The sequence below is a fragment of the Volvox carteri genome, assembly GCF_000143455.1.
Source record: "Volvox carteri f. nagariensis unplaced genomic scaffold VOLCAscaffold_90, whole genome shotgun sequence".
NCBI lineage: Eukaryota > Viridiplantae > Chlorophyta > Chlorophyceae > Chlamydomonadales > Volvocaceae > Volvox > Volvox carteri.
Window position 1 is genome coordinate 354,036 of NW_003307633.1, and position 24,936 is coordinate 378,971.

At 58.5% G+C, this 24,936-nt stretch overlaps 5 protein-coding genes across 5 annotated transcripts in view; 4 read left to right on the top strand and 1 right to left on the bottom strand.

The window, feature by feature from the left end:
* The first annotated feature begins 2,145 nt into the window (after window positions 1-2,145).
* Window positions 2,146-3,263, top strand: VOLCADRAFT_84432 (uncharacterized protein). The gene is made up of 4 exons (XM_002958274.1): window positions 2,146-2,369; window positions 2,446-2,560; window positions 2,634-2,755; window positions 3,036-3,263. The coding sequence occupies exons 1-4, from the start codon at window positions 2,194-2,196 to the stop codon at window positions 3,121-3,123; spliced, it is 501 nt and encodes a 166-aa protein (XP_002958320.1). The 5' UTR covers window positions 2,146-2,193; the 3' UTR covers window positions 3,124-3,263.
* A 1,007-nt stretch (window positions 3,264-4,270) lies between these two features.
* On the top strand, window positions 4,271-10,810 carry VOLCADRAFT_99594 (uncharacterized protein; the record flags this gene model as incomplete). The annotated part of the gene is made up of 5 exons (XM_002958275.1): window positions 4,271-4,344; window positions 4,543-4,679; window positions 7,631-7,758; window positions 7,881-8,946; window positions 10,758-10,810. 5 exons carry the CDS (start codon window positions 4,271-4,273, stop codon window positions 10,808-10,810), a joined length of 1,458 nt encoding a protein of 485 aa, XP_002958321.1.
* A 2,671-nt stretch (window positions 10,811-13,481) lies between these two features.
* Window positions 13,482-16,803, bottom strand: VOLCADRAFT_99595 (uncharacterized protein; the record flags this gene model as incomplete). Its single annotated transcript, XM_002958294.1, has 5 exons — window positions 13,482-14,514; window positions 14,876-15,187; window positions 15,790-15,971; window positions 16,240-16,584; window positions 16,723-16,803. 5 exons carry the CDS (start codon window positions 16,801-16,803, stop codon window positions 13,482-13,484), a joined length of 1,953 nt encoding a protein of 650 aa, XP_002958340.1.
* A 395-nt stretch (window positions 16,804-17,198) lies between these two features.
* Window positions 17,199-20,714, top strand: VOLCADRAFT_99596 (uncharacterized protein; the record flags this gene model as incomplete). Its single annotated transcript, XM_002958276.1, has 7 exons — window positions 17,199-17,384; window positions 17,697-17,792; window positions 18,146-18,232; window positions 18,690-18,765; window positions 18,884-19,228; window positions 19,764-20,069; window positions 20,485-20,714. 7 exons carry the CDS (start codon window positions 17,199-17,201, stop codon window positions 20,712-20,714), a joined length of 1,326 nt encoding a protein of 441 aa, XP_002958322.1.
* A 1,385-nt stretch (window positions 20,715-22,099) lies between these two features.
* The window catches only part of VOLCADRAFT_99597 (uncharacterized protein), a gene marked incomplete at both ends in the record, with an annotated part of 4,540 nt that continues 1,703 nt past the window's right edge, over window positions 22,100-24,936 (top strand). The window contains 5 exons of the mRNA XM_002958277.1: window positions 22,100-22,275; window positions 22,705-22,884; window positions 23,136-23,250; window positions 23,502-24,107; window positions 24,457-24,546. Of these exons, the coding sequence (XP_002958323.1) occupies window positions 22,100-22,275; window positions 22,705-22,884; window positions 23,136-23,250; window positions 23,502-24,107; window positions 24,457-24,546 (1,167 nt within the window). The remainder of the gene's footprint in view (window positions 22,276-22,704; window positions 22,885-23,135; window positions 23,251-23,501; window positions 24,108-24,456; window positions 24,547-24,936) is intronic.

Below are 24,936 nucleotides of genomic sequence, written 5' to 3' on the forward strand. Positions count from 1 at the left end.
GGACCTGGCAGCCTGGGGACCTGGCAGCCTGGGGACCTGGCAGCCTGGGGACCTGGCAGCCTGGGGACCTGGCAGCCTGGGGACCTGGCAGCCTGGGGACCTGGCAGCCTGGGGACCTGGCAGCCTGGGGACCTGGCAGCCTGGGGACCTGGCAGCCTGGGGACCTGGCAGCCTGGGGACCTGGCAGCCTGGGGACCTGGCAGCCTGGGGACCTGGCAGCCTGGGGACCTGGCAGCCTGGGGACCTGGCAGCCTGGGGACCTGGCAGCCTGGGGACCTGGCAGCCTGGGGACCTGGCAGCCTGGGGACCTGGCAGCCTGGGGACCTGGCAGCCTGGGAACCTGGCAGCCTGTGTGCCTGGCAGCCTGGGGACCTGGCAGCCTGGGGACTTGGCAGCCTGGGGACCTGGCAGCCTGGGGACCTGGCAGCCTGGGGACCTGGCAGCCTGGGGACCTGGCAGCCTGGGGACCTGGCAGCCTGGGGGCCTGGCAGCCTGGGAACCTGGCAGCCTGGGAACCTGGCAGCCTGGGGACCTTGCAGCCTGGGAACCTGGCAGCCTGGGAACCTGGCAGCCTGGGATTCTAAGAGCCTTTGTGCCTGGGAGCCTGTGTGCCTGGAACCTGGGAGCCTGGGAACCTGGCAGCCTGAGCCTGTGTGCCTGGCAGCCTGGGAACCTGGCAGCCTGAGCCTGTGTGCCTGGCAGCCTGGGAACCTGGCAGCCTGGGATGTTGAGAGCCTGTGTGCCTGGGAGCCTGGGAACCTGGCAGCCTGGGGACCTGGCAGCCTGGGGACCTGGCAGCCTGGGGACCTGGCAGCCTGGGGACCTGGCAGCCTGGGGACCTGGCAGCCTGGGGACCTGGCAGCCTGGGGACCTGGCAGCCTGGGGACCTGGCAGCCTGGGGACCTGGCAGCCTGGGGACCTGGCAGCCTGGGGACCTGGCAGCCTGGGGACCTGGCAGCCTGGGAACCTGGCAGCCTGGGAACCTGGCAGCCTGGGGACCTGGCAGCCTGGGAACCTGGCAGCCTGGGAACCTGGCAGCCTGGGATTCTAAGAGCCTTTGTGCCTGGGAGCCTGTGTGCCTGGAACCTGGGAGCCTGGGAACCTGGCAGCCTGAGCCTGTGTGCCTGGCAGCCTGGGAACCTGGCAGCCTGAGCCTGTGTGCCTGGCAGCCTGGGAACCTGGCAGCCTGGGATGTTGAGAGCCTGTGTGCCTGGGAGCCTGGGAACCTGGCAGCCTGGGAACCTGGCAGCCTGGGATGCTAAGAGCCTGTGTGCCTATGTGCCTGGCAGCCTGGGAACCTGGCAGCCTGGGATTCTAAGAGCCTGTGTGCCTGGCAGCCTATGTGCCTGGGAGCCTGGCAGTCTGGGATTCTGAGAGCTTGGGACCCCAGTCTTCACTGAAACCTTGGTATGGCTTGGTTGGCCTGTCCGCCATGCGCTGTGTTGCACAGATAGGCTGGCAGGCGGAATGCAGGACAAGGGCATAACCGGGTGCGGGGCGTGGTGCCGTGTTGGGTCTTGGGGACATGCGCAAGCTGTGCGCCAGCTCGGATGCCATACAATGGCCTATTTCCACCGCCAAATGATCATTTACCCAGTAGAGCATTCATTGTGCCATTCAGAGCCGACAAAGGGATGGAACGACGTGTTGGGCGTGACGGTCAGTTTTTGCTGAATCCCTTTCACTAATGCCCAGTGCTTGTGGCCATTGCAATGACCTTATTGCATGATTTAATTGTTCCAGTGCGTTGGTGTTATTTAAGCAGGTTACATAAACAGGTCATTAGAATGTCCGCCGCGCGCCTTGGGATGTTGTCTTTTTTCTTTCGATTGCTTTCTCCTTTTATGCTAGAAGCCTTTTGACTATGTGCGTCACAATTTTGGGGTTAGTTTCTCCTGGCGAGTGTTTTGCGCGTTAATTGCTTGCCAAGGAGTGCAAGCTGGAGCATTAATTATTAGCGTCTCGTGAATCATCTACATACAGATGTTTTGGAGCTTTGGACCATCGTTTCCATGACCGTCCGCTAGGCGTCCGCTGGAACGGTCAGGATGTACGGCGTTGCGGACAGGGGACCGTCCGCCAGCGGGGTATATGTACCGGCATGGCGCTTTCCTTACACGAGGCAGTTTCGCTGCACTGCTGTCACACGGTGTAAGTGCCCCGGGAAGCCTCACACCTCACATTTCGCGAACTATGGGTTGCTTCAATGTTTACATTTTCAACCGTCAAGGAACGTGTATATATTATCACGAATGGTTCCGTCCCAAGTCAGTAAAGCAAGGTGCAGGTACACTTCAGGATGATCAAAAACAAATGTTTGGGTTGTTCTGGACCCTAAGCAACTTTTGTGCAACAATGGACCCCAAGGAGTAAGCATAGTAAATAAATATGCACAAAGCCACAGGATCCTTTTCTGTATACCTAGTGGCTTTTTGGCCATCGCAGTCAGAACAAGCCACAGCTTGGGACACCACGTAAAATTGGACAAGGATGTAAATTCAGGAGCTTTACAACTAATAGCTACAAGTGCAATTTTCTCGAGGTGCCGTCGGGCATCAAGGTAAGTGGACCCCGGTCGAGTGTCGCAAATGTCGCGGGACCGCATGGCCAGGGCTTTCCACCGTATCCTGCAGCTGGTGCTCAATACCCATCGAGAGGCTCCGGACCTCACAGACGTGCTGCAGGCGCTGTATGACGACATCTTTGTGGAGTATGTGGTGAAGAACCCGTTGTACGTGCCAGGTCAACCGTTCCAGTGAGTGCCGCAGTAGGTCTCAACGCGCTATGCACGGATAGGGGTTTAGAGGCAAGAGCAACACTCGGGGTTAAAGGACCAGCGAACTCGTCGCTAATCTAGGCATGTGAAGAAAGAGAAACCTCGGCCCCCACGGTAGTGGTGTTTCGCCCGGGTCCCTTCACTTACCCGGGGGGAAGGGACCCGGGGGCGCCCATGGCGCTATGCTAAACCTGCGTGCATGCATCCCATACACAACTCCTCTCCTGCCGCGCTGCTGCCGCGGGCACCACTGCTACAGGTCGGAACAATTTGTGAACGCCCTGAACGCATTCCTGCGCCAGAACGGCCTGCTGCAGCAGCAACAAATCATGCAGGCTGCAGCGTGAGGGTCGCCCAACGTTGCTGACTAGTGGCCGGGTGGGCAGGCAGTTCCCACAAGGACCTTCGCGACCCAGCGGCCTCAGGCATAAACCGAATTTCGCTGTGGCGCTATTGGTAGCCGCCAGGTGCCGGGTCCGGGGAACCTGCCCAACCCTGGGCCCTGCCCTCATCCGCCCAGGCCGGCAGGGCCCCCAGTTCCCAAGCGTTCCTTGCAACCCGCTTCCCGCTTACATACATATCAGTCCAGCCAGGCGGATGAATGACGACTACGTCTTGTGGGAAAACGGACTATTTGATTGTGTAACGCAGACAGAGGACGGTGGTCGTTACGACGGTGGCGATGATGGGCTTAAAGTCGGTGCTGGTGGTTGTGAAGAGGAGTATGGGTGGAGGGGGGTTGGAGGAGGGGTGGGACAGCCGATGTGCAGCGGCGTCCCATGGTGGTGAGGCGGTGCGCTGGGAGTATAAAGACGGGGCGGGACGGGGTGTGGTCGGCGTGCGTCAGCCCTTGCCTTGCCTTGAAGCGGAAAGCACAGAGGACATGGGGGATTGGATGAGTGTCCAGACGGCCCACATGCAGTTCTCGTTCTCCCGGTATTGGTTCTCTCCCGGTAGCGGGCGCCGGTGAGTGCGTTTTTAGGAGGCAGGCGTCCTGGATTTGCGCGCCAGCAAAATTTTGCTGTTGTCCTGTCCTATGAGAATGCGTGTCATCGTCCAGCGTGGAAAGTCATGGGAAATTGTAGCCAAACATGCACAAGCTGTATTATAACTTCGCTGCAAGGTTCCGTGCTTCCAGGAAAACAGCCTCCAAGGGAAGCCGGACTGGGAAACCACCTACTGGGACATGCCGTGTATTCATATGCCACGCATTCATTCCCTTTCGCTTTCCTGATCTGCTGTTCTGTGGTTCGCATCGCTCTCCATTTCCCGTGACGTCACTTTGCTTATTCAGTCCCGCGCAGGGCCCCACTTTTAACCTCAGTCGGGTGGGGTCGGGACTTGACACTCATATCATTTACATCCGGCAAGGAACTCCCGAGTAGATGCACTCCGTTTTCTCCCCAAAGCGCCTAATCAGCCCTCATACACACAGACAGTGGCGCCTTAAGCCTCCCGGGATGGCACCAGGCAGGGAACTCCTCTGGCAACTAGATGAACGACGCGAAGACTGGAAAGCTATCCATGCTGGAAGGGCTCGGCTGGGCTGGCGGGGGTAAACCGCGCCAGTGAGTAGCAGTCTTTGGTGGTCATCGTGTCATGGCGGTTATGCGCGCACCCAAGAGTTCGTTCACGCAGCACCTGTCGGAGGAGCTGGCCTTGACCTCAGTTGTCGAACGGGGTCCGCGACCAGCTGTTTGACTCGCACCTGCGACTGTGTGTAAGTTCGCGTAAACGCACCCCTAACCTACTGTACCTTATCTCAGGGCTTATAGGGCCTTTATGGCCCCCAGGACCAAAGCGAGCAACAGAAAGGGCAGTGTTGAAAAAAGAGGAGATCCACGCGATAGCTATGGCCAGCGTAAACTTCAAGCTGTGAAGCAGCTTCCCAAGAAGCGCCTGTGTGAGCCCAGGGGAGGCCCCAAACCGGGGAGTTTCGTAAGGCCGTAAGCCCAGCAGGCCAAAGCTGCCGTCGTTTTCCGGGTAGGATAATGCCATAAGAGGGTGCATGTCCGAATGTATGATGTTTTTCGGTAATAGGATTTTTTTTTGGTTGGATTGTTGGGCGGCCGCTGTGTCTCCTGTTTTGTGTTGCTGGTCTGAAGAAGGGCATAGTTGGATTGAACATGCATTCAGTCAACAAAAGAAACCCGTCATTCCTTGAAACATGATTAGTTGCAACCCCAAGACGGATTTTAAGTTTTTCAGCGAGATTCACTTTTTGCCAAGCACGTGGCAACGCGTTTCGGTTGCATGGTCGCCACGTGGGTGACTTTGTGACATGGCCTCCCCATAAAAAGCCTCGTTAGGACTCTTTCATAAACGACTAGATTATAAACAGAGAAAACATCTCGTTTTTACTCACATCACTGGCTTAGGATGTGTGGTGCTTGCAGATTGCTTGGGAGGTCGTTGCCTTGCCTGTAAGACTCAAGGCTTTTGTACATTGTCGAGATCCTGCAACGTAGGTTTATGTAGCAGTTCCCGTTAATATTGTCCTTTAGAATACCCCCCCTGAGCACTCCGAGGCGCCCGTTTCCAGGGTCTTGACCAGCCTCACGTGCCGGGCTGGGAATTCATTTCCCAAGCCCCACCGAACACCAAACAGCGTGAAACTTGAACTAGATCTATTGGAGGGCGCTGTAACGCCTTCATACTGTTTTACACTTGCCTACCTACGGGCTCCAACGGGCTCCAACAACGACAGAGGCCATGTAAGAAAGCCACACGGTCCCCGTTTAAAAGATGGGTGATGTGTAAATGAGAGTTTCCGAGCTATTGGGATTACCGTAGGGTATCTTACAATTTCCTTACAACCTTACCTTAACCTTTGGGCCGCAAGTTCCATGAGTTTACGCAGTCCAGCTTAAGGGGAGCTCGTTCTTTTCCTGCAATTCATTTTAGTGCCATGCATGTTTCCCCGTACCGCGCGTTACACCGTAATGCCATCCCAACTCAGTTTGGTGCACAACAAATCAAAAAAAGAGGTTTCTTTCCACATCCTTTCCTGTTTAGGAATTATGATTTGCCACCAAGGTCCTCCCTGCTGGTCCTAAGCATCTCGTCTGACAGGCCTAGAGAGAGCATGAAGCGCAAGCTCAGCGTTTCAGAGCGCCTATCTGCATAAGGCTGTCATCCAAGAGCGTCGGGAGCCTTGGGCGCGGCTCCAGTTACCCTGCGAACGTGGCTGGTGACGAAGAAACACAGGCAGATACGAGCATTTTGTGCACCGTCCTAGGCAGGCAGCGAGGCGGGGCAGCACACAGCGGATAGTTTCTCGTCTGTCCTTTCCTCTGGGTCAGGAGCCTCGAGTAACCTCCGTACACCTTCAACGTCGGAAAGCAAGGACCACCTGACGAGAAGGGCAGAGGGGCGGCAGCGCAATGAATATACCCGTCTGTTTCCCCGCCCTGCCTTTCCTGCCCTTTTTAAGCCTCCTGGGCTCCTGAAGGCTGTTTTTCCTGCGAGGAGAACAAACTGCGGTTGCGGGTGCTGACTCTATCGCCCTGCGGGTCGGGTCGGCACCCCGCCGTTCATAAACCTGGTGATGAATATGATTATAATGATAATGATAGTGTAGGTGCTGGTGGTGGCTGTGAACTCCGTCTCGACAGCCCTCTACAGCACGCGGCCGGAGCTTGCGGTGTTTTTGCTTCCTTCGCAAAGCTGGACTGGTGGGCAGGTGCCGCGGGCCCAGCAGCACCTGGATGAGGGCCAACAAAACCCTGTTATGAATATCTTGGTTCTTAAATCCAGCCATTTCCGTCATTTCCTGACGCAACTGAGCCCGTACGAGGAATTGCAGAGCATTGCAAAGCGTTGCAGAGCAATACGGTAAGAAAGGCGACCAGCAAGAAGCCTGAGGTGTCCCTCATGATCTGACGCTCTAGCAGGGTGGTTTCTGAATATGCGCTGTGTTGCGGCGCAAAACACCACGACTGGGAAAGAGGAGGGCGGTCGGGTTGCACAGCAAGGTTGCGCGCAGGGGCACCCCTCACTGCTATGATGTGGACCAAAGCTTCGACATTTCAAAATTTCACAATCAATAGTTTGTACCATGAAGCCAGCTCAGTTTCAAATTCTGGAAGACTCGATGAAGGGTGAATGGGCCTTCGCGACCACGGCTGCCCATTACTTGATTGCAGAGTGCGGCTTTACCGCCGCGAATAGATAAAGCAAAAAATCGTCATTGTGCCAGCATGACAAGTTTTCTGCCTCGTGAACATAACTTTTAGAGCGCAGATATTACGTTTTACTCGTGTTCCGTACTATTTATAGTTAGGCCTTCTAATCAATCTTCATCTGCCTTACTCGGACGCGCTTCAAGGGCCTGCAAGGCTGACAGTACTAGCATGTCATTGCAAAATATCTCTTAGTTGTTGGCTGTGATCCAGAGTTTAGGTGATATCCTTGCTTGCGCTTTGCGCAGCTCGTCAACACCAAAGTAGTATAATATCATTATTTATCATCCCAAGAGCCAGATCATTGCTGGAAATCCTTCTAGAGTGGCTGCTACGTCGGTGGCGATACAGGAACGCGGCCATTCCCAACTTTCGGGGTCGGGGAGTCTTTAACCTAAGACACTGATAATGCATACAGATGTAGCTTGCTCGGATTCAATATGTAAGTTATCATTGCCCAGCAGTGCGACGGTTGAACTCGGCAAAACGGAGAGCAGGCCTATCTTGCTAGACCTTCCAGAGCCTATACTCCATCTGGTTCTCGTCTCATCTGGGTCAGGTGCAGCGGCTGCAGCATCCAGCTGCAAGACTTTATGCCGAAGCTTTAGAACGGCGTTATTGTGCCCAGAGCTTGCTGCGCGTTTTTTGTTAAGGCTCCACGGCCGTGATACAGCTCTGTTTCGATTGTACGGGTCGCCGGGGCTTAGAGAGTACCTGGTGCATCACAGCGAAGTCAGCGCTGCGGCAGTTGATGCCATTGTGACGGAGCTGCTTAAGCTTGGCGCTGCTCTAAAACCACAGGTACATTATATTCTTGATAATTACATTAAGATTCGAGTCACTATTTTTTATATCGGCCTGTGTTGGGCATCAGATTTTTTAGTACTGACTCCATGTCGCGTTCCACTCATATTCCTCGTTAGGAGCGCTTCCTGCTAACTGCCGCGGCTGGCGCGGGTGACACCCTGGTCGTACGGACGCTGCTGCGCGCTGGAGTCAACGCCGGCAGCTGCGGCGGGCGCGCGTTGGTCGCCGCCAGCGCTGCGGGCCACGTGGCAGTCATGGAGGTGCTCCTCCGTGCAGGTGTCAGTGCGCGTGCGGAGAACGGCATGCCGCTGCGTGCCGCTTGCCATGAGGGAAGGGTTGCGGCGGCGAGGCTGCTGCTCCGTCACGGCGCCGACCCGCGAGCGGCGGCCAGCGGCGCCCTGGCGGAGGCTGCCCGCGGCGGCCACCTGGAGCTGGTTCTGGAGCTGCTTGCTGCGGGCGCTGACCCGCGAGTCGATGGCAGTCGTGCGCTGGTTGAGGCCTCCGCAGCGGGGCACGGCTGTGTTGTGCTGGCGCTGCTGGTGGCGGGGGCGCAGCCGCACGCGAGGAACGGCCTGGCGCTGAGGCACGCGGAGGCGGGAGGCCATGAGCTTGTGGCTCGAGTGCTGCGAGCGGCAGGTCGCCCCGTGGACCCTGACTCCGGAAGTGGACCCGGTTTAGGGTCGGCTGGTGCTTCTTCTTCTTCTGGTACTAGTAAGGGGGGAAAGAGTGGCGCAGTGGCAACGGCGCCTGCGGCAACCTGGCGGCTTGCGTCACCCTCTGCCGTACGACCCGGCTTCGTTACAGCCCATCATCACCACTACCACCATCACCACGACCACCACCACCACCTCCATAATTATCAGGACCAGATAGGTCAGCAGCATGCTGTACAGAGCGCCAGATGTCCGCAGCCATCGCCCCGGTCATCGCAGCAGCCGCCACAGCAGCAACAGCGACCCCAGCAGCAGCACCACAAAGCGGTCCAGCAGCAGCAACCGGCGCGAGGGCAGCTTGGCGACCCAAACTGCCATGATGCTGCGGACAACTGCGGGTTGGATTACACGGGGCAGGGTGCTGACGCGGGGGCTCTGGGGTCACTGCCTGAACGGGGTTCAGAAGCGGCTCACAAGCCGGCGGCGGCGCAGTCTGTGGAGGGAGGAGCTTTTTCTCGGGTTGCTGAAGGTGGGGGCCAACAACCAGGAGGATGAGACGGCAGCCCGGTCTGCGCGCGGCATCGCTTCTGATGCATCCTGCAGCAGCAGCATATGCGGGTGGTCGGAGGGCGACACCTTAACAGTGCAAAAACGGACGCCTGGAGCAGCTGTCTACGAGCTTGTCGATTAATCGTTTCAAAGTCTAAGCAGCTGCGCCTCTGTTGTTGCTGCTTCGGTGCTGGTTTCGGAGCTCCGGATGGCCGTTGGTCGGTTCCGTTCAGTCCCGCCTTCCCCCGGGTCCTCCTATACCAGCCGGGTAGCTGTGCTGAGTCCCCCCCGCAAACCCCCAAGTGCAGCTGCACCGCGCAGAGGAATGTTGCATCAGCATGGGGGGGGATGATGGTGCCACACGCTGGAGGAGGGCGGCACCGGGACAGCGGCGGCAGCGGGCCGCCACTGAAGCTCGCGGCTGGCTCAGCCCTCCCGCGCTGGCCTCGTATGTGTGCCTCGTAAGGGATGTTCTCGCGGCGCTGCATTCATAGCAAGGAAAGGACATGCACCTGGTTCATAACCGGCTTATACGCGCACTACTACTCTCGTTTCTGTAGCTGGGCGCTGAAAGCTTTTTAAGAGTATTGTCGGGGCTACTGGCTAGATAACTGATGCAAGTTTGTGTCCTTTTGGCCTGGATGGATGTCTGGAAGCGGTACCTGGGGGTATTTTATTCAGCATGTACCATTGGACACTCCTGGCAGCAGCAGCACTCAAGTAGACATGAGCCGCCCGCTGAGTGCGCCTAAAGGTAAGCGGACTAAAGCTGGGATGGTTTGGTCATATAGGGTTGAGTCACCCAGGGTGTAGAGCAGCGGGGCATGTCCATGTTAGCTATGGGGGAACGGCGGGCGCTGGTTGAGGTTTGCGTGCTCGTTTGGCGGTGTCGGGGCCCCCCTTGCTGTCCGGGGGAAGACGGGAGAGGAGGTATGAGTGTATGAGTCCGCTGTATGTAGCAGCATCATGGCCACCCCTCTCCGTATCGCCAAGATAGGCCTTATCACTTCACAAATATCTGTCTGGCGACAGAGCAACGGATGCAGAGCTCATAGTTTGTTGCGGCTGACTGAGTGACCTGAGGTTCGTGATGGCAGTTGTGGTGGTGACTGACGGACTGACGGACTGACTGACAGACTGCGTGACGGACTGGCCTATGGACCCGTCCCCGCACTCGCCTCACTGCATTGTCGTTGTGTTGCTCGCTGTCATAGCGATTGCAAGGATTCCTAGGTTAACAACCCAAAGACGTGCGTTGTGCACCGCCGTTGGGGGATTGCATGGGCGGTGATGGAGATTTCCGATCCAGGCCCCGGAGGTTCTTGAGACGCCTGGGCCTGCCGTACTCGTATACCTGCCGTACTGGTCTATATGTTAATGCACGCGCAGAGAAGATCAAGTCTAATGACGTTTTAGGATCCTCTTGAACGCACCTTGCTGGGCCAGCGCTTACCCATATCACACGGAGATGATGCGCCAGTCCTTGCGCACGAAGCGTTGTTGTTCGAGCCCTCCAGGCGCTCAAGGGTAGGCTTGATGGTCGGTCCGTTCGGTCCGTTCATCGCTACGTTTGGAAATGCCTTTTGATGCCGTACTTATGATTTTATGGTGCTCCATTTCATTTGGGCTTGTTTCCTTCTTGTGTCGTACTTTTATTTTATTTCAAATAAATTTGCTTTCTAAACGGATTATGCAAAGAAAGGTTTTGCTGTTGAGGTATGCTTTCGATTCGCCGGCCGTAAGGCCCTGGGAGGTCGCCGTCGTGTTCGTCGTCATCATCCTCCCCCGCAGGTGCAGGAGTTACGACCGCGGCTGTCTTAACCCCCCAGCAGTCGCCAGCCTAGACCAGAGTCACTGCGACCACAGCTTGCTTCCAGGTTGCCAGTAGCAGTAGCAGTAGTAGTCTGCCTGAATAAAGTTTTGCTGGTATGGCCATATGGTGATGAAGTGTTTCAGTGGTGTGCAGCGCTGCCTTACGGCGGCCCGTAATTTTAGTTGTGCGGCTGTTTTGATGGCCAATCCCCTTGTCGTCAACCTCCCTTGAGGGCGTGTTGGCTCTATGGGTAATGCAACACAACCTTGTGGGCTGTGCGTTTCGTTACGAGGTGAGGGTCGAAACGGCGGTTACAAGGTGTACGGCGGAGAAAAAGGTGGTTTTTTTTGATAGTACATCTCGTTTTGGGCATCATGCTGTGGAGGGCGTTCGCTGTGGAGTGCATTCCCTGTTTTCGTTTCGTCTGCCGTACCCGTTTGTCGTTTAATGTATTTAATTGTGCAGTCTGTAATTAAGTGCAGTCTGCACCGATATAGCCTAACCTGCGATGGCGTTACGTAGGACAATGTCAGTCCCTCAGCAGCTCTTCTTTGCTTCTGATACCTGTATCAGATATGTTGTATCCTTCGTCTCGTTTTTGTAGAGCAGTTGGCGGCGTTCGTTTCCCCAAATTGTGTGTACGTATGTATGTTGTTGCAGGGTGGTTAAGCTGTATGTATGTACGTACGTATGTGTGTATGTATGTATGTATGTATGTACGTATGTATGTATGTATGTATGTATGTATGTATGTATGTATGTATGTATGTATGTATGTGTGTATGTAAGCGTGTGTGTTTAAGTACGTGGAGGCCTATACCTGACCGGTTTTCCCTGCTGGCCACTACCGCCTGACAGCCGCGAAGGCTCTGGTGGAGTCATAAAGATGTGACATGAAGGTGTGAAGGATGGTGCGTTGTCCTATTGGAAGTGCGTGATGGCAGTGCGAGAGGTGTTGTTGCAGTCAATCCGGAACGGCTGCGCTCGCAACCCGACAGGGGAAGAGGAGCCGCAGAGCTAAGTAGAGGATCTGGATCAGCTGCCGTTGCCATGAATGTCCAGTGTGGTAGATACACGGAGGAGTGGGTCGTGCGGGTGAGATTGTATCGGGGGATTGAGTCGATTGAGTATATGAGTAATGAAGTGAATTGTTGTTAGTTGGTCGGTTTCTTGTTCAGAGGAGGTTGGTTCGTTGGCCACGTTGCGCGCAGGAAGGAACATGCGCCAGAGGTCTTTTTAGTGGGTGCGTGGATCTCAACACACACCGGGAATCTGAAAGGATATTTTTTTGGGAGTGGTCACACGGTCCCGTGCGTTTGCGACGGTTCGCGACATCACTGCCAGCAAGTTGTCCGCGATTCTTTTCCTTTCGTTGCCAAAGGCTATGTGGTTGATGGTTTGTTAGACATGACTTGGATATGTTTGTCAAGATGTGGAGCTCCGGAGGGAATGTGTCCGTAGGGCACTTTCCTTGCTGAGGGCCGCCTTCACTTTTCCAAAAGGAGAGCGGTTGCGGCTGGGCGGGCGCAGCAAAAAGGGTTTAGATTCCTGCCAAAAGTTGCGGATAGGTTGCTCCCCGCGTGTTACTCCTGTTGGTGTAGAAGGACTGTCCCTGGTCTCCCCTGGAGGATCCGTCGCGCCGCGTGGTGGCGATGATGATGATGTGGGACGTGAGTGAGGTAAAAGAGGCTTCAATAAATGTAAGGCAGGGCGACCCGTTCTGCATGTGTCCGCAAGCAACTGGTGCTTTCCACTACCCACTCGCCAATCGGTCGCCCGGAAGGAAGAAAGGAAAGGATTAACCGGTTCGGGTTATTGGTGAGGTCGGTGGCGGCTGCAGAGTTGCCCTGTTGCTGGTTGGTGATGTTCGGGTGTGGCTTGAGAGTATCATTTGGTTGCTTGGAACGGGGTCGGGAGGTGTGAAGGCCTTACACGACAGAAAAGCCAGCCATACAAACGTACATACATACAAACGAACACAGTGTCGTTCTCCCGTCAGTCACTGTGCCAATCTTACAAGACACCTCACAACGCACACACACATACACCACCATCGGGAATTCCCTCCTTGCGGTTCAGATTATTTACACACACACACACACAGGTCACACGTTTGCAAAGAGGGTTCTCCCCCAACATATAACACACGCATACACACACATGCAGCAGGAGCAGGCTCCACACCACCTCGACCTCCGCATCATCTTCACAGCCTCACTCCTCCACAGCCCATCGCACCCCCTCTGTCGAGAGACAACCCGCCTCAGCCCCCAGCAGTCTGAAGTACGGCACTGACACACATGGTGGCTTTGGTGGCCCCACACGCGTCCGAATTATCATAACCTCCTCACCCGGGGCCCCGTCGCCCCAACCTGCCCCCCCCCAACCCTATCGTATCATATACGGCCCGCGTTGTATTGCCACTGCTCTTCCTCCCACTCACCCGCCCGCCCAAACGTGGGAACCCACGTCCCCATGCCGCTCTGCTTCCTAACCTAACGCAGCCATCCTGCCCTCATCACTAACCCCAGAGCCCGGCCGCCGCGGCTGCCACCACCTCCGCTACCGCTATCGCTATCGCCACCGCACACAACCCAGTTCAAACAACCAGCACTAGATCCACCCACATACCCGAGGGCCCCCTCTTTCCCCTCCTGCCTTCTGTGTCACCAACCAGCCACAACAACGGCCGAAACTGTCGTCTACTGTTTCTTCTTCCCAAGCCCCACAAGCTGCACTTCCACCTCCGCCTGGCCCCCTCGAAGTCCCGCATTCGCATCAAGTTGAACCCAACCCTCACTAGCCGCGATCACCTCCACAGGACCCCAGCTATCCGCGCCTGGCAGCGCCGCAGCCGCCGATGAAGACGCTCCCGACATCGAAGATGGCGCTGCTGTACTGAGCCGCCCACTGGCGCCCAGCTCCGAAACCAGGCTTCCCACCGGGTACCAAAACACATCGCCGGCACGCAGCGCGCGCTCCTCACTGCCCAACTTCCGCTGCAAGTCATCTACAGGCTGCCACCAAACCAGGCCTGGGTTGCGAAACGGCATTCCGCCGCCGCCGTCGTCGCCGTCGACGGCCACTTCCACAGTCCGGCGCTCGTCGAGGTACATGCCCGGCAGCACCGCTGCCGCCAACAACGCCTTCAGAGGCCGGAAGCGCGCTTGCGGGTCGCCGGCCGCTGCCACGGAGGCCTCGGCGGCGCCGTCGGCGGTGGCGCCGCCGTCGACGCCCGGAGCTACGTCATCCCCCACAACAGCCGTCAAGGGTTGGTGGCCCCGGGTGGTGTCGATCAGTGTACCGCTGGTGGGCAGCCGTACGACAACATGGAACGTTGCAACGTCGCCCGGTGCAGCCTGCGACGCCGCCAGTCGCGGTGACGCCGCTGCCGCCACCGCCGCCAGGCCAGAACACGCCGCAAGCGTCGCCGCTGCTGCGGCGCGTGCCGGCGCCGGCGCCAGCGGCGCTAGCGCCATCAGGAACGCCGCATCGGCAAGCACCGTCGCCGCCGCCAGAGCTGCGGAACCCCCTTGTCCGGCAACCTTTGGCGATGCCGCCAGCAGATGCCGAATGTGCGGCAGCGCCAGGGGCAGAAGCGAGGCTCCGAAGCACACTACGGCGTAAGCCACCGCCGCCGTGACCGCCGCGGCGGTGGCAGTGCCGTACAGGAGGCAACTCGCCGCGGTATATAGCGCGCTCAGGCGGCCCGCCATGATAAGCAGTAGCCACGTCCTGAATGCCGTACATTTTCGTTGTGCAGTACGGTCAAGTGCGGAATACACAAACCGTGTCGGAAGCGCGGCAGTAAAGCCGTACGGCCGTAAGACAAGGCGCAAGTAGGACAGCAAGCGGGTCCGGCCCAGGTCGGGGGATCGACACGAGGCGGCGGCGGTGGCGGCGGCAGCGGCGCCTCGCATGCACCGCACGCTGGTACAGGTCTGTTGTGTGGGCGGACGGCCCCACTCTCACACAGCCCCACTCACTTGAGAACGCATCCCCCACCTGCCCGCTCGCCGGCCATGAATGGATCCTGGATCCTTCCAAATGTAAAAAGCCCGACTTCGAATAGAATCCCCCTCTCCCTGGACCGTACCTGTCCGTGCTCTTCCAATTGCCCGCGAACAATCCCCGCAAAGGCTCCGGAACCAAACTCAGGAACGGCCCTGATGGAGCCGCCGCTGCCGCTGCTGCTGCTGCAGGCGAAGGTGATGACGTAGATGATAATGTCGATGTTGAAGGTGATGTCGACCGGTCTGCTGCTGCTGCTGCTGCTGCGGCTGCTGCTAGTGACGGTGATGGTGACGACGTCCGTGGGGTTGTTGTGGTGGCGGTGGCCCGTACCGCCTCCTCCTCCTCCTTCGCGGAGGCCACGACGGCGGCGGCAGCTCGAACCACCGCCTCAAACCTGGGGTCGTGATTGTGATAGCGGTAGCACGGTAGCATCAGATATTTCGGTTGGGGGTGGGTTGGTCTCACAAGGGGGCGGTAATCACAAAACATACACCACTCTATACCCCCGTCCAGGTCCAAATCATCATTTGGGTTCGCGGCCTAAGATGACAAAGGAAACGGGGAGGACGGGTTGTGGCGCCGTTAGCACCTTAGCCGGTACACACACACACACACACACTCCTCCGGCAGCGCGAACGTAACCCCCCGAACCGCCACAATTGCTTCCCCGCCCCCCCCATCACCTGGCCCTGCCCCTGCTACTACCCCTGCCGCCGGCTTGCCCCGCTGTACGGCACGCAGGTAGCTGCGGTTCGTGGATGTCCCCAGAGCCCCCCTAATACACCTGTCACCTGCCCACCAGCCCCCACCAGCAACGGCAGGTCGGCAGGTCGGCTGGAGGACAGCGTCAGCGGTTATCCGCCCTGTCGGCCTCTCTCACCCCTCACCCACCAGCCCACCCCACACGCGCCCTCAACACCAACACCCAGCCCCTAACCCGGCTGCAGCCACCCACTACCACCCGCTCCCCCCCCCCACACACACACACCGACGCACCTCATCAAGGCCAGGTGTGAGGCCACCCAGCTCCTCAGCTGCCACATGGCCGCCAGCAGCCCCACTGCCAGGACCACAAGGCCCACAAGGCCCACCGCCCACTCGCCACCCAGGCGGGCCTCCAGCCAGTCAGCCGCCGCAGCAGGAATACCCAGACGCAGCACACTGAGAGGATGAAGACCCTGTGCGCCATGCGAGAGTCGAAGAGTCGGGGAAGAAAGGAAGGAGGGAGAGGATGAATGGATGGATGGATGGATGGAGCACTGTGAGATGCGTGCGGAAGTTTTGATGAGACAGTTGCCGACGCATTAATCGACCGGGCGGAGGGGGGGTAAACACGTGGACCACTGCGCTTCCCCCCACCCCTCCAAACCCCTCCAAACCCCTGCAGGCAACTCCGTCATCACGACCGCCATAAGGCCCTTCCCGCAGTGGGCCGCCACCGCTCACCAGGTAGGTCAACGCGGCCGTTGCTGCCGCCGCCGCCCAGTGCGCGAAAGGGTTGCGGTCCATGGCGGCCGCGAAGGCCAGATCCAGCCGAACCGCTTGCTCGCGCAGCCACGCCGTAAGGGCGTGCAGGGGGTTGGAGGTCAAGTGGCGGGATAGCAGCTTAGGAGGACCTGGGGCGTCTTGCTGGTCGCTTCTAACAACGGGACGGAAAACGGGGTCTGTGGTGATGGTGCGGTAGCTGAGCGGCCGGGAACCGAGGTCGATTGGCGCCAATGTGCCCAGGGTGGGAGGGAGGAGGGGCGGGCTTGAAGATTGCGCGTAGGGGGTTGAGGGAAAGGCGAAGGCCTGCGGATAGGGGGGAGGAAAGGGTGAAAAGCAAGGTGTATTTGGAATGGGGATGGGAAATTGAGGATGACCCAGATCGGGATAGGCTGGTCGGGGCCGTGCAGCTGTGGTCCAGAGTGGGCAGGGAGATTGACGCACCCGTGGTGGGATAGACACCGCTCGTCGCCCGCTCACATGGCTGACGCGGCATGAGGCGGTGCTGCAACGCTTGAGTAACATGGTGATACGCAGAGGATCTAGCTACCGATCTCCCGTCAATCAGTAAAGCACCGTGTGGCGCATGGCTACGACTCGGCGGCGCTTTCCAATGCTGGAATGGCGGAAAATAACACACGTTAATATGCCTCTTATGAATCTAATTCGTAACATGCGTAGTAATTATTCGCAAGCCTTTCGGGGATGAAGAGTCGTTAGTTGTAATCGTCGTGCACGTTTCATGCAGTGCCAGAACAGCACAATCGAGAGCATCTTTATGTCACAAAGCTTTATGATATATCCTATCTTACTTTTATACTCATTTAGGAGTCAATTCATGGCAAGATAGCTCTACCGTCTGTACCATCCTTTCGCACAAAAGGTTCCGTCGGTAGCCCATTTCGTTTCCCGTAGAGCAAATGTCTTCCAATAAAAGCGCCATGGCGCATACAACTGTGCCCTCTGAAGGCGTCTCTGACCCAGGCGCCGTAGCTGCCATTCCCCAGCATCACAAACAAGACGGGAAGCGTGCCAAGAAGCCACCCAGCGTTGTGTCTGCGTTGTCTGGGGCCATCTCCGGCTCCCTTATCAGCGCATGCGTCCAGGTGGGTGCTTGCTACCTTAAAAAGGGATAGGTCACACGGTTGACCCAGCTGTGCCGTACGGGGGTCATCCATGTCGCCGCGGCATCGAGGCCTGTTACCTCCTTGGTTCTCCTTCCCCTTGATGTGGCCCTTGAACTCACTGCCGACAATCCTTCGTTACGGTGCCGCTGCTCACATGTCTCGAATTGTCTCACCCTCATTGCCCCGTAAGCCCCCCGTCCCGCCGTTTTCCCTGCAACACCGCACCGACGCAAAACGGGATCTTGGTGGCCAATGCTGACATGCCAATGGTGCACGGGATCTGTACGACAGCCTCTCGACGTTGTTCGTACGAAGATGCAGGCTGACGCGGCGCGGGGAGTCGTGCGGGGCACGCTGGCGACGGCGCGCGTGGTGCTTTCTGAGCAGGTACATGTGCCGATGTGTCGACCTGCTTTACCACATTGGTGTGTGTGTGTGTGTGTGTGTGTGTCTTTGAGAGTCTGCAGTGTGTAGCTCCTAGGCGACGTAGCAGCTGGGGGCCAACGGCAACCCACTTTCGACACGCAGTCATCTGGGCCTTGTGGGCCATTCGAGTTGACGTGCGTGACGATGCTCCCTCCTCCTTTCCTTGAATCCCTGGGCGGTCCCCCACTCCACTCCATGGTGGTTCGTCTGTCCCCCAATCCACCCTTCACGTTCGGATGATCCTCCCCCCTCCCCAATCCCTTCACTCGTTCGTGGTTCGTCTTTCCCCCCTCCAAACCCCCCCTTCCCTTCAGGGCCTGCGGGGCTTCTGGGCAGGCACGGGTCCCAGTGTCATCCGGGTGGGGCTGGGAGCCGGCATGCACTTCGTGCTGCTGGAGCAGGTGACTGCTGGGGGGGTGGGGGGCCTGGACGGGGGCTGGAGAGAAAAATGAAGAGAGGGACTGGACGCGGGAGTGTGAGGGAAGGTTAGTGGGGGGGGGGAGGAGAGAGCAATCCTGTGATGTGCAAGAAGGGGAGTCAGCTGCCGACGTTGGACTGAGGCCGCATACGGAGGCCAAACTGGGGACAGATGGTCAGGACTCTGAGCTTTGGGGTGAGGAGAGGGGAGGGGAGGGGAGGGGAGGAGAGGCGGGATTGGGATTGCGGCTGCCGTGATGAATCGGTTCCAAGCGGACCCGGTGACGTGGTCAGCGCACACGACCCCCTAAGTGAAACGAACGCAAGGGCGTGTGGAGGATACCCCAATTATTATGGAGGCTGTCCCTATTCCCCCCTTCGCAAGCACGGACCCCCCCCTGCCCTCCCCCTCCCCCCCCCGGGCTCTCTCTTTCCCCCCAGATCCGGTGGCTGCTCTCCGCCCCCGGGGTGGATGGCAACTTGCAGCTCAGCAACGTGGGGGCAGCCATGTCCGGAGGTGGGGTGAGGTCGGGGTTTGTGTGTGTGTGTGTGTGTGTGTGTGTGTGTGTGCGGAAATTATATTACATATGTTTGTGAGGTGCAAACATATAATACCTGGGTACCCCTTTTTCCAGGCATATCTCGCGCGATCGCAGCAGTGCTGCTGTGCCCGGTGACTGTCGTGAAGACACGCATGGAGTACGTCGCTGACGTGGCGAGACCCGGGGCGGGGGCTGCGGCGATGGCGGCCGGGGCGGGAGCCGGGGAGGCGGCCACGGCGAGCGCAGCGAGGGCGGCGGCGGGCGCTTCGGCATCGACATCGGGGGCAGCAGCAACAGGGGCGGCGCCGTACGGCGGCGCTGCCGTACCACGGTACCGGGACACGTTCCATGCAATGTCTACGATTGTGCGAACAGAGGGCGTGAGGGGCTTGTTTCGCGGTTTGTGGCCCACAGTGCTCACGAATGCGCCGTACTCGGGTGAGCCGTCGTACAAATATTTATTAGCCGAAAATTTTGCGCGAGTGTCATGCTGACTTGACGTCGTCCTCACCTTCCTCTGACGTGTATATGTATGTATGTGTATGTGTATGTGTGAGTTTTTTTTGTGCGGCTTCCCCTCACGGCCCGGCCGGGATACGTGAAATAACAATCCCGCCCCTGGGCCCCCCGCCCGCCCCCGCCAGCTCGCTAGCTCTCGTTCTTTCCACTCCACATTCACCACCACACGACCCTACGCCCGCCAGCGGGGACCTCTTCCTCTCATCTGAAACTGCTTTCGAGTGACTGCCATCCCTACCCGGGGCGTTTGCGTCTTGAAGCACAGCCCTCGCAGACGCCTGTTCGTGACGTGAAGTTTTTTGACACACAAACATACATACATACATACATACATACATACATACATACATACATACATACATACATACATACATACATACATACATACATACATACATACATACATACATACATACATACATGCACACACATACGCCCACGGCACCTCGCACAGGTTTGTACTACATGTTCTACACCCGGCTCAAGGAGGGTTTCTCCAGGGAGGACCGCCCCCAGGTGCTGGTCAACTTCGCCAGCGGTGTGGTGGCGGCCGTGGCGGCAACACTGCTGACGCAGCCAGCGGATGTCGTACGGACACGCATGCAACTGGGGCTAGGAGGCGCGGCCGCCACCGCCGCCGCCGCCACGACGGCGACGGCGACGGCGACGGGTTCAGGACTCACGGCCGCAGCAAGGTTGGGGGCGTGGGCCACTTTACATGAGGCGTTACGGCAGCAGGGACCGGCGGCGTTGATGACAGGTCAGGGCAGTAGCAGTAGCAGTAGCACCAGGGAAGCATGTTTGTTTGCAAAGTCGTGAAACCCACCGGCCCCCCCGTCCTACACACTCACACTCACTCTACCCTACACGCCCCTACACGGCCCTACACACACCTACACGCCCCTACATGCCCCTACACGCCCCTACACGCCCCTACACGCCCCCACACGCCCCCACACGTCCCTACACGCCCCTACACGCCCCCACACGCCCCTACACGCCCCTACACGCCCCCACACGCCCCTACACGCCCCTACACGCCCCTACACGCCCCTACACGCCCCTACACGCCCCCACACGCCCCCACACGCCCCCACACGCCCCTACACGCCCCCACACGCCCCCACACGCCCCTACACGCCCCTACACGCCCCCACACGCCCCTACACGCCCAGGTGCGGCCCCCCGCATCCTGAAGCGCACCACCCAGACCGCCCTGGTGTGGACCTTGTACGAGGAGCTGGTGCCCAGGATATCGCAATTGGGGTATGCGGCCAAGGAGGCGTGGGAGCAGAGGGCGGCCGCGTTGACGAAAACTGGCTCCGGAACCACGAACACACCAGCGACGACGACGACGACGGCGGCGGCAACCGTGTCAACCAGCAAGCGACAAGAAGATTTGTAGGGAGGCAGTGGCAACGGCTGTGGTAGGGGTGCAGAGGTGGAGGTAGGGGCAGGATAGGAAAAGCAGTTGCAGTAGTGATGTTCGCGGGGGCGGGGACGCGGCGGTAGGGATAGCGGCGGCCTCCGGGACGGCGCGCAGTGGGGGTTTTGGGGAATTCTCGCGAAGGAGTTGTGCTGAAGAACACACTAGAAGCCGATACAAGCCAATACAACGAAGGGGTCCTACTGCCGGTTTGTGTGTGTGGTGTCGTGTGGTGCGGCTCGATCGACTGGCTAGCGCAGCGGGGAGGTCATACACACGTACAGACGTACATTCACAACATAGATATACACAACACACTTTCATATCAATGCAATGAAGCACACTTTCATGTCATCACCTGTCCCCTATCGCGGCTCAGAGTTTGTAGGGAGCGCCCCCGCACAGGATACGATTCACTTAAAAGCGTGGCCCTCCTTTGCACGCGCCCGTGTGTGTTCCTTAAATCATCACCATTCCTTGTGGCCTAGTGACTTCATCAGGCAAACAATTACATAAATAGTTTTACTCTTCTGCCTTTTAGCGGGTTGTGTTGCTTATATCATCAGCATTATGCGTCCCAAATCAAATGTACTTGGCAGCATGGCCTGCCGTCCACTTCCACTTCAAGTAAATCAGTTAAGGACAAGGGGCCCAAAGGGCCTGGTTCGGGACTGGGGCCTGCCGGGGTGGGTGGGGCTCCGGGCACGTCAGTTCAGGGCTTTGGGACTCTCGTGACTGGTATGGGCAGGGGGGTGGGGTCTCGGTTGAATCGGAGCTGGTTTGGACAACGGGGACGGGTTTGGGGGGACAAGGTACGGAGTGCGCTAACGCGCAGCGACGAAGGCAATGCAGCTCGGGAACGTGAGGACCCATGACAGGATTAGTTGCGGAGCAATATGGAATGAAGCGATGAATGTGGTTGGAAAAGTTGGTACTGGGGCGGGAAAGGCCAGATGGGAGATGTGCGGCTGACATCGTGAGGAAGGGGCTCTGCAGAGGTTGTGATGGGTTGTGGCGCGTCACACAGCCGCTGTCCTCCTCCATGGGTTGACTTACGAAACTAATATGTTCCAAGCATCGATGATATCGGGCAATATCCATAAAAACCACCTCCCTGTCGTCGTCTTGTTGCTACCCGTAATGATTCGTACAGCCGCTGGCCATTCCTACCGTCGTCGAACATTTTTGATTCGAAAGGGGACCAGGCTGCAAGGCCAAAGAACACGCAAGCGATAACAAAGGCCCCATGCTCTCAGTAAGCTACAAGATGTATGACGTTTGGCAGTTGAACTGCCATCGGCACGCACACTTCCTGAAAATCCAACTTTATGTAGCCCTTGCAAGTTAAACTTTGATGAATAAGAATGCCATCTAGTTCTGGAGGGCGAAGCTGGAGCCGAAGTCAACAGGAACAGGACGTGTTCCGAAGGAATTTAGCTTCTACGCGTTCTCCTTCACCAAGCGTCAACCATTATCAAATAGTCATAAGCTACCAAAAGAAGGATATTTGCGTTAAGAATTACAACGGAGGCGATGGCGGGTGAGAGAGGAGCCGTCGGCCATGCGACATTCGGCTCCCAAGCAAGTCATAGTCGCACCGATAGTCAAACCGTAACCCCCAAACAACATACAAAAGTGAACTTTACATATTCTTGACTTCCCTGAGCACTCGAAGCTGCCCGGCACCAGTCCATGCTCACTTCAATCCCGCCCCCCTACCAACTTGGCCCCACGCCCGTCGCATGACACTATACATCCGCTTACGCATCCGCAGACAATCCCATGTTACTAACATTATATAATTACATAAACCAACTTATTTTCCTCGCGACGCCGTAACGCGAACTTACCCAAATCGCTCCCCAACCCATTCTCTCCATCGTCCGTGCGGCAAACGCCATATCGCACTTTGCAATGCTGGCCCTGTTCCCCCTTCGCTCTATTCCCATGTTCCCTACCTTCCTTCCAGCCTGGTTTGGGACCTACGTGACGCTCTCCAGCAACTGGGTTACGCGGTGCTCCCCGCGGGTCCTGGCCCTGCCTCCGTCGTGGAGGATGAGGGGAATGAGGGGGAGGGCCCCCGCTGGGCGACCCAGGTCGCCAAGGCCATTCCAAACTGCGAGGTGGTGCTGGTCATCTGCACCCCGGGGTGAGAGCTGTGCTGCTGCTGCTGCTGCTGCTGTGGCCCTAGGGGTCATCCCCTCCCCCTTTAATTCACATACATGTGCACAGGCATACACACGATACATACACGTATACACAGACACTGCCCTCCGCCTGCATCCATACCCTTCCCCCGGTCACTATGCTACTCCTCTCACCGCATCCATCCCCTGCCTGCTGCCTGCTCTCTCCTCCTCCCCTCTTCCCCCTCTCCCCCCTCTCCCCCCTCTCCCCCAGTTACGGCGAAAGCAAATGGAGCCTTCGCGAGGTGGACCTGGCGGACAGGCACCAGCGGAGGATCATTCCCGTGTGGCTGAGTGGCGGATACCCACCACCCGCGGTGGAGCCATATGTGGGTTTGGGAGGGGGGCTGGGGCGGGAGGGGGCGGGAGGGGGCGGGAGGGTACACGGTGCGCGCGCAGTGTGTCTTCGTGTTTGGAGTGCAGGGACAGGGGTTAAAAGAAAGAGTATGTGTGTCTGTTTTTCTGTTTGTACGTTTGGTAGAGAGAGAGATTGTCATCATATAGTCGGCAAGGCCGCACATGCGACGTGCGTATGAGTTCGTGTCACCACCCCCCGTCATCACCCCCCCTCCCCGCGCAGGTCGCCTCACTTCCTAGGGTCCCCAAGGGCCCGCTCAGCTTGGCAGCACTGATGGGGGAGGTACGACGAGGGGGACAGGGCACGGATCCAGGCATGCACGGCCCGGGACCGGGACCGGGCCAGGGGCGAGTGGCGGCGGCGGCCGCGGCATACCGGCGGCCCGACCGAGCTGAGGTGCTGAGGGGGGTGGTCGAGGAGATGGCGGCGCTACTACGGCGGTACGGCTGCAACCCACGCGTCGTGCGGCCGGCGGGTATGCCGTACCTACCTGCCGTACCGAAGAACGGTTCCAGCGGCAGCAAGCAGTCGGCAGCGGGCTGTGTTAGTTTGGCTCTCGGTCTCCGCTCCGGCTCTGGTGTTGCCGGACAGGATAGCCTGGATCGCCCCAGGTGCACGGCAACAGACGCCTTCACCATTCCTCCAACCGCCGCCGCCGCGTCTGCCGCCGCGTCTGCCGATGCGGTCGCCACTACCAGGAGCATGGAGGAGGAGGAAGAGGATGAAGGCGAGAGGGGGGCCGCTGGGACTGCGGAGCTGTTGACGGTGACAGCGGCGACGGCGGCGGCAGCGGCGGAGTCATCTGGGTTACCGACGACTGCCGCTGCTGTCGCTGCCGCTGCCGCTGCCAGCGGCAACAGTAACACCAATGGTGATGGTGGTGGTGGTGATGCCGGCGACGTGTCAGGTCACAGCGCTGTGGCTCGGTGGGCTACCGCCCGTGACGCTGGCGGCGGCGGCGGCGGCGGCGGCGTTGGATCTGAAGGTTCCCCGGGAGCTTCACAACAGGTGCTGTGGCGTGAAACCCGGCGCGCGCGTCAGGACACACACCTCCCACTTGGGTGCTGTACTGGTCGTACATACACATATACAAGCATAGGCACTCTCACACACACACACACACACACACACACACACACACACCGCCCCTCCCCCACCCCCACTCCCCCCTCATCAGGCCGCCCTGATGAAGGCCTGTTTGGCGTTTGACCTGGTTCGGATTGGTCAGTTGCTGGAGGGGGGTGTTAGTGTGAACGTGGCGGATGAGGTGAGGCGCGGGTGTGTATGTGTGCGTGTGTGTGGCGGGGTGGGTGGCCCCGTATATGGGGGGAAGGTGGGAATAGGCATCCATCCATTGCTGGTATTGGCCGTGGGTCCTAGGGCCCAGGGCTGAAGATGATCCGCGTGTGTCCCCGCCCGCCCCCGCGTGGCAGCAGGGCCCCTTGCGGCCGGGTACTGCTTCCCTTTTAGCCGTCCCCTCTCAGCCCTGGAGAACGTCCCCGCACTTTATGACCTACACAGTATGCATGCATGTATGTATGTCCACCTGTCTCCCGACACCTGGCCCTGCTGAAGGTCGGGTTTTGCGTCTGTGGTCGCGATCCTCATCATCCTCATCGCCCTTCCCGTCGTCCCGGCTTGCTTGTTCGTTGCACCC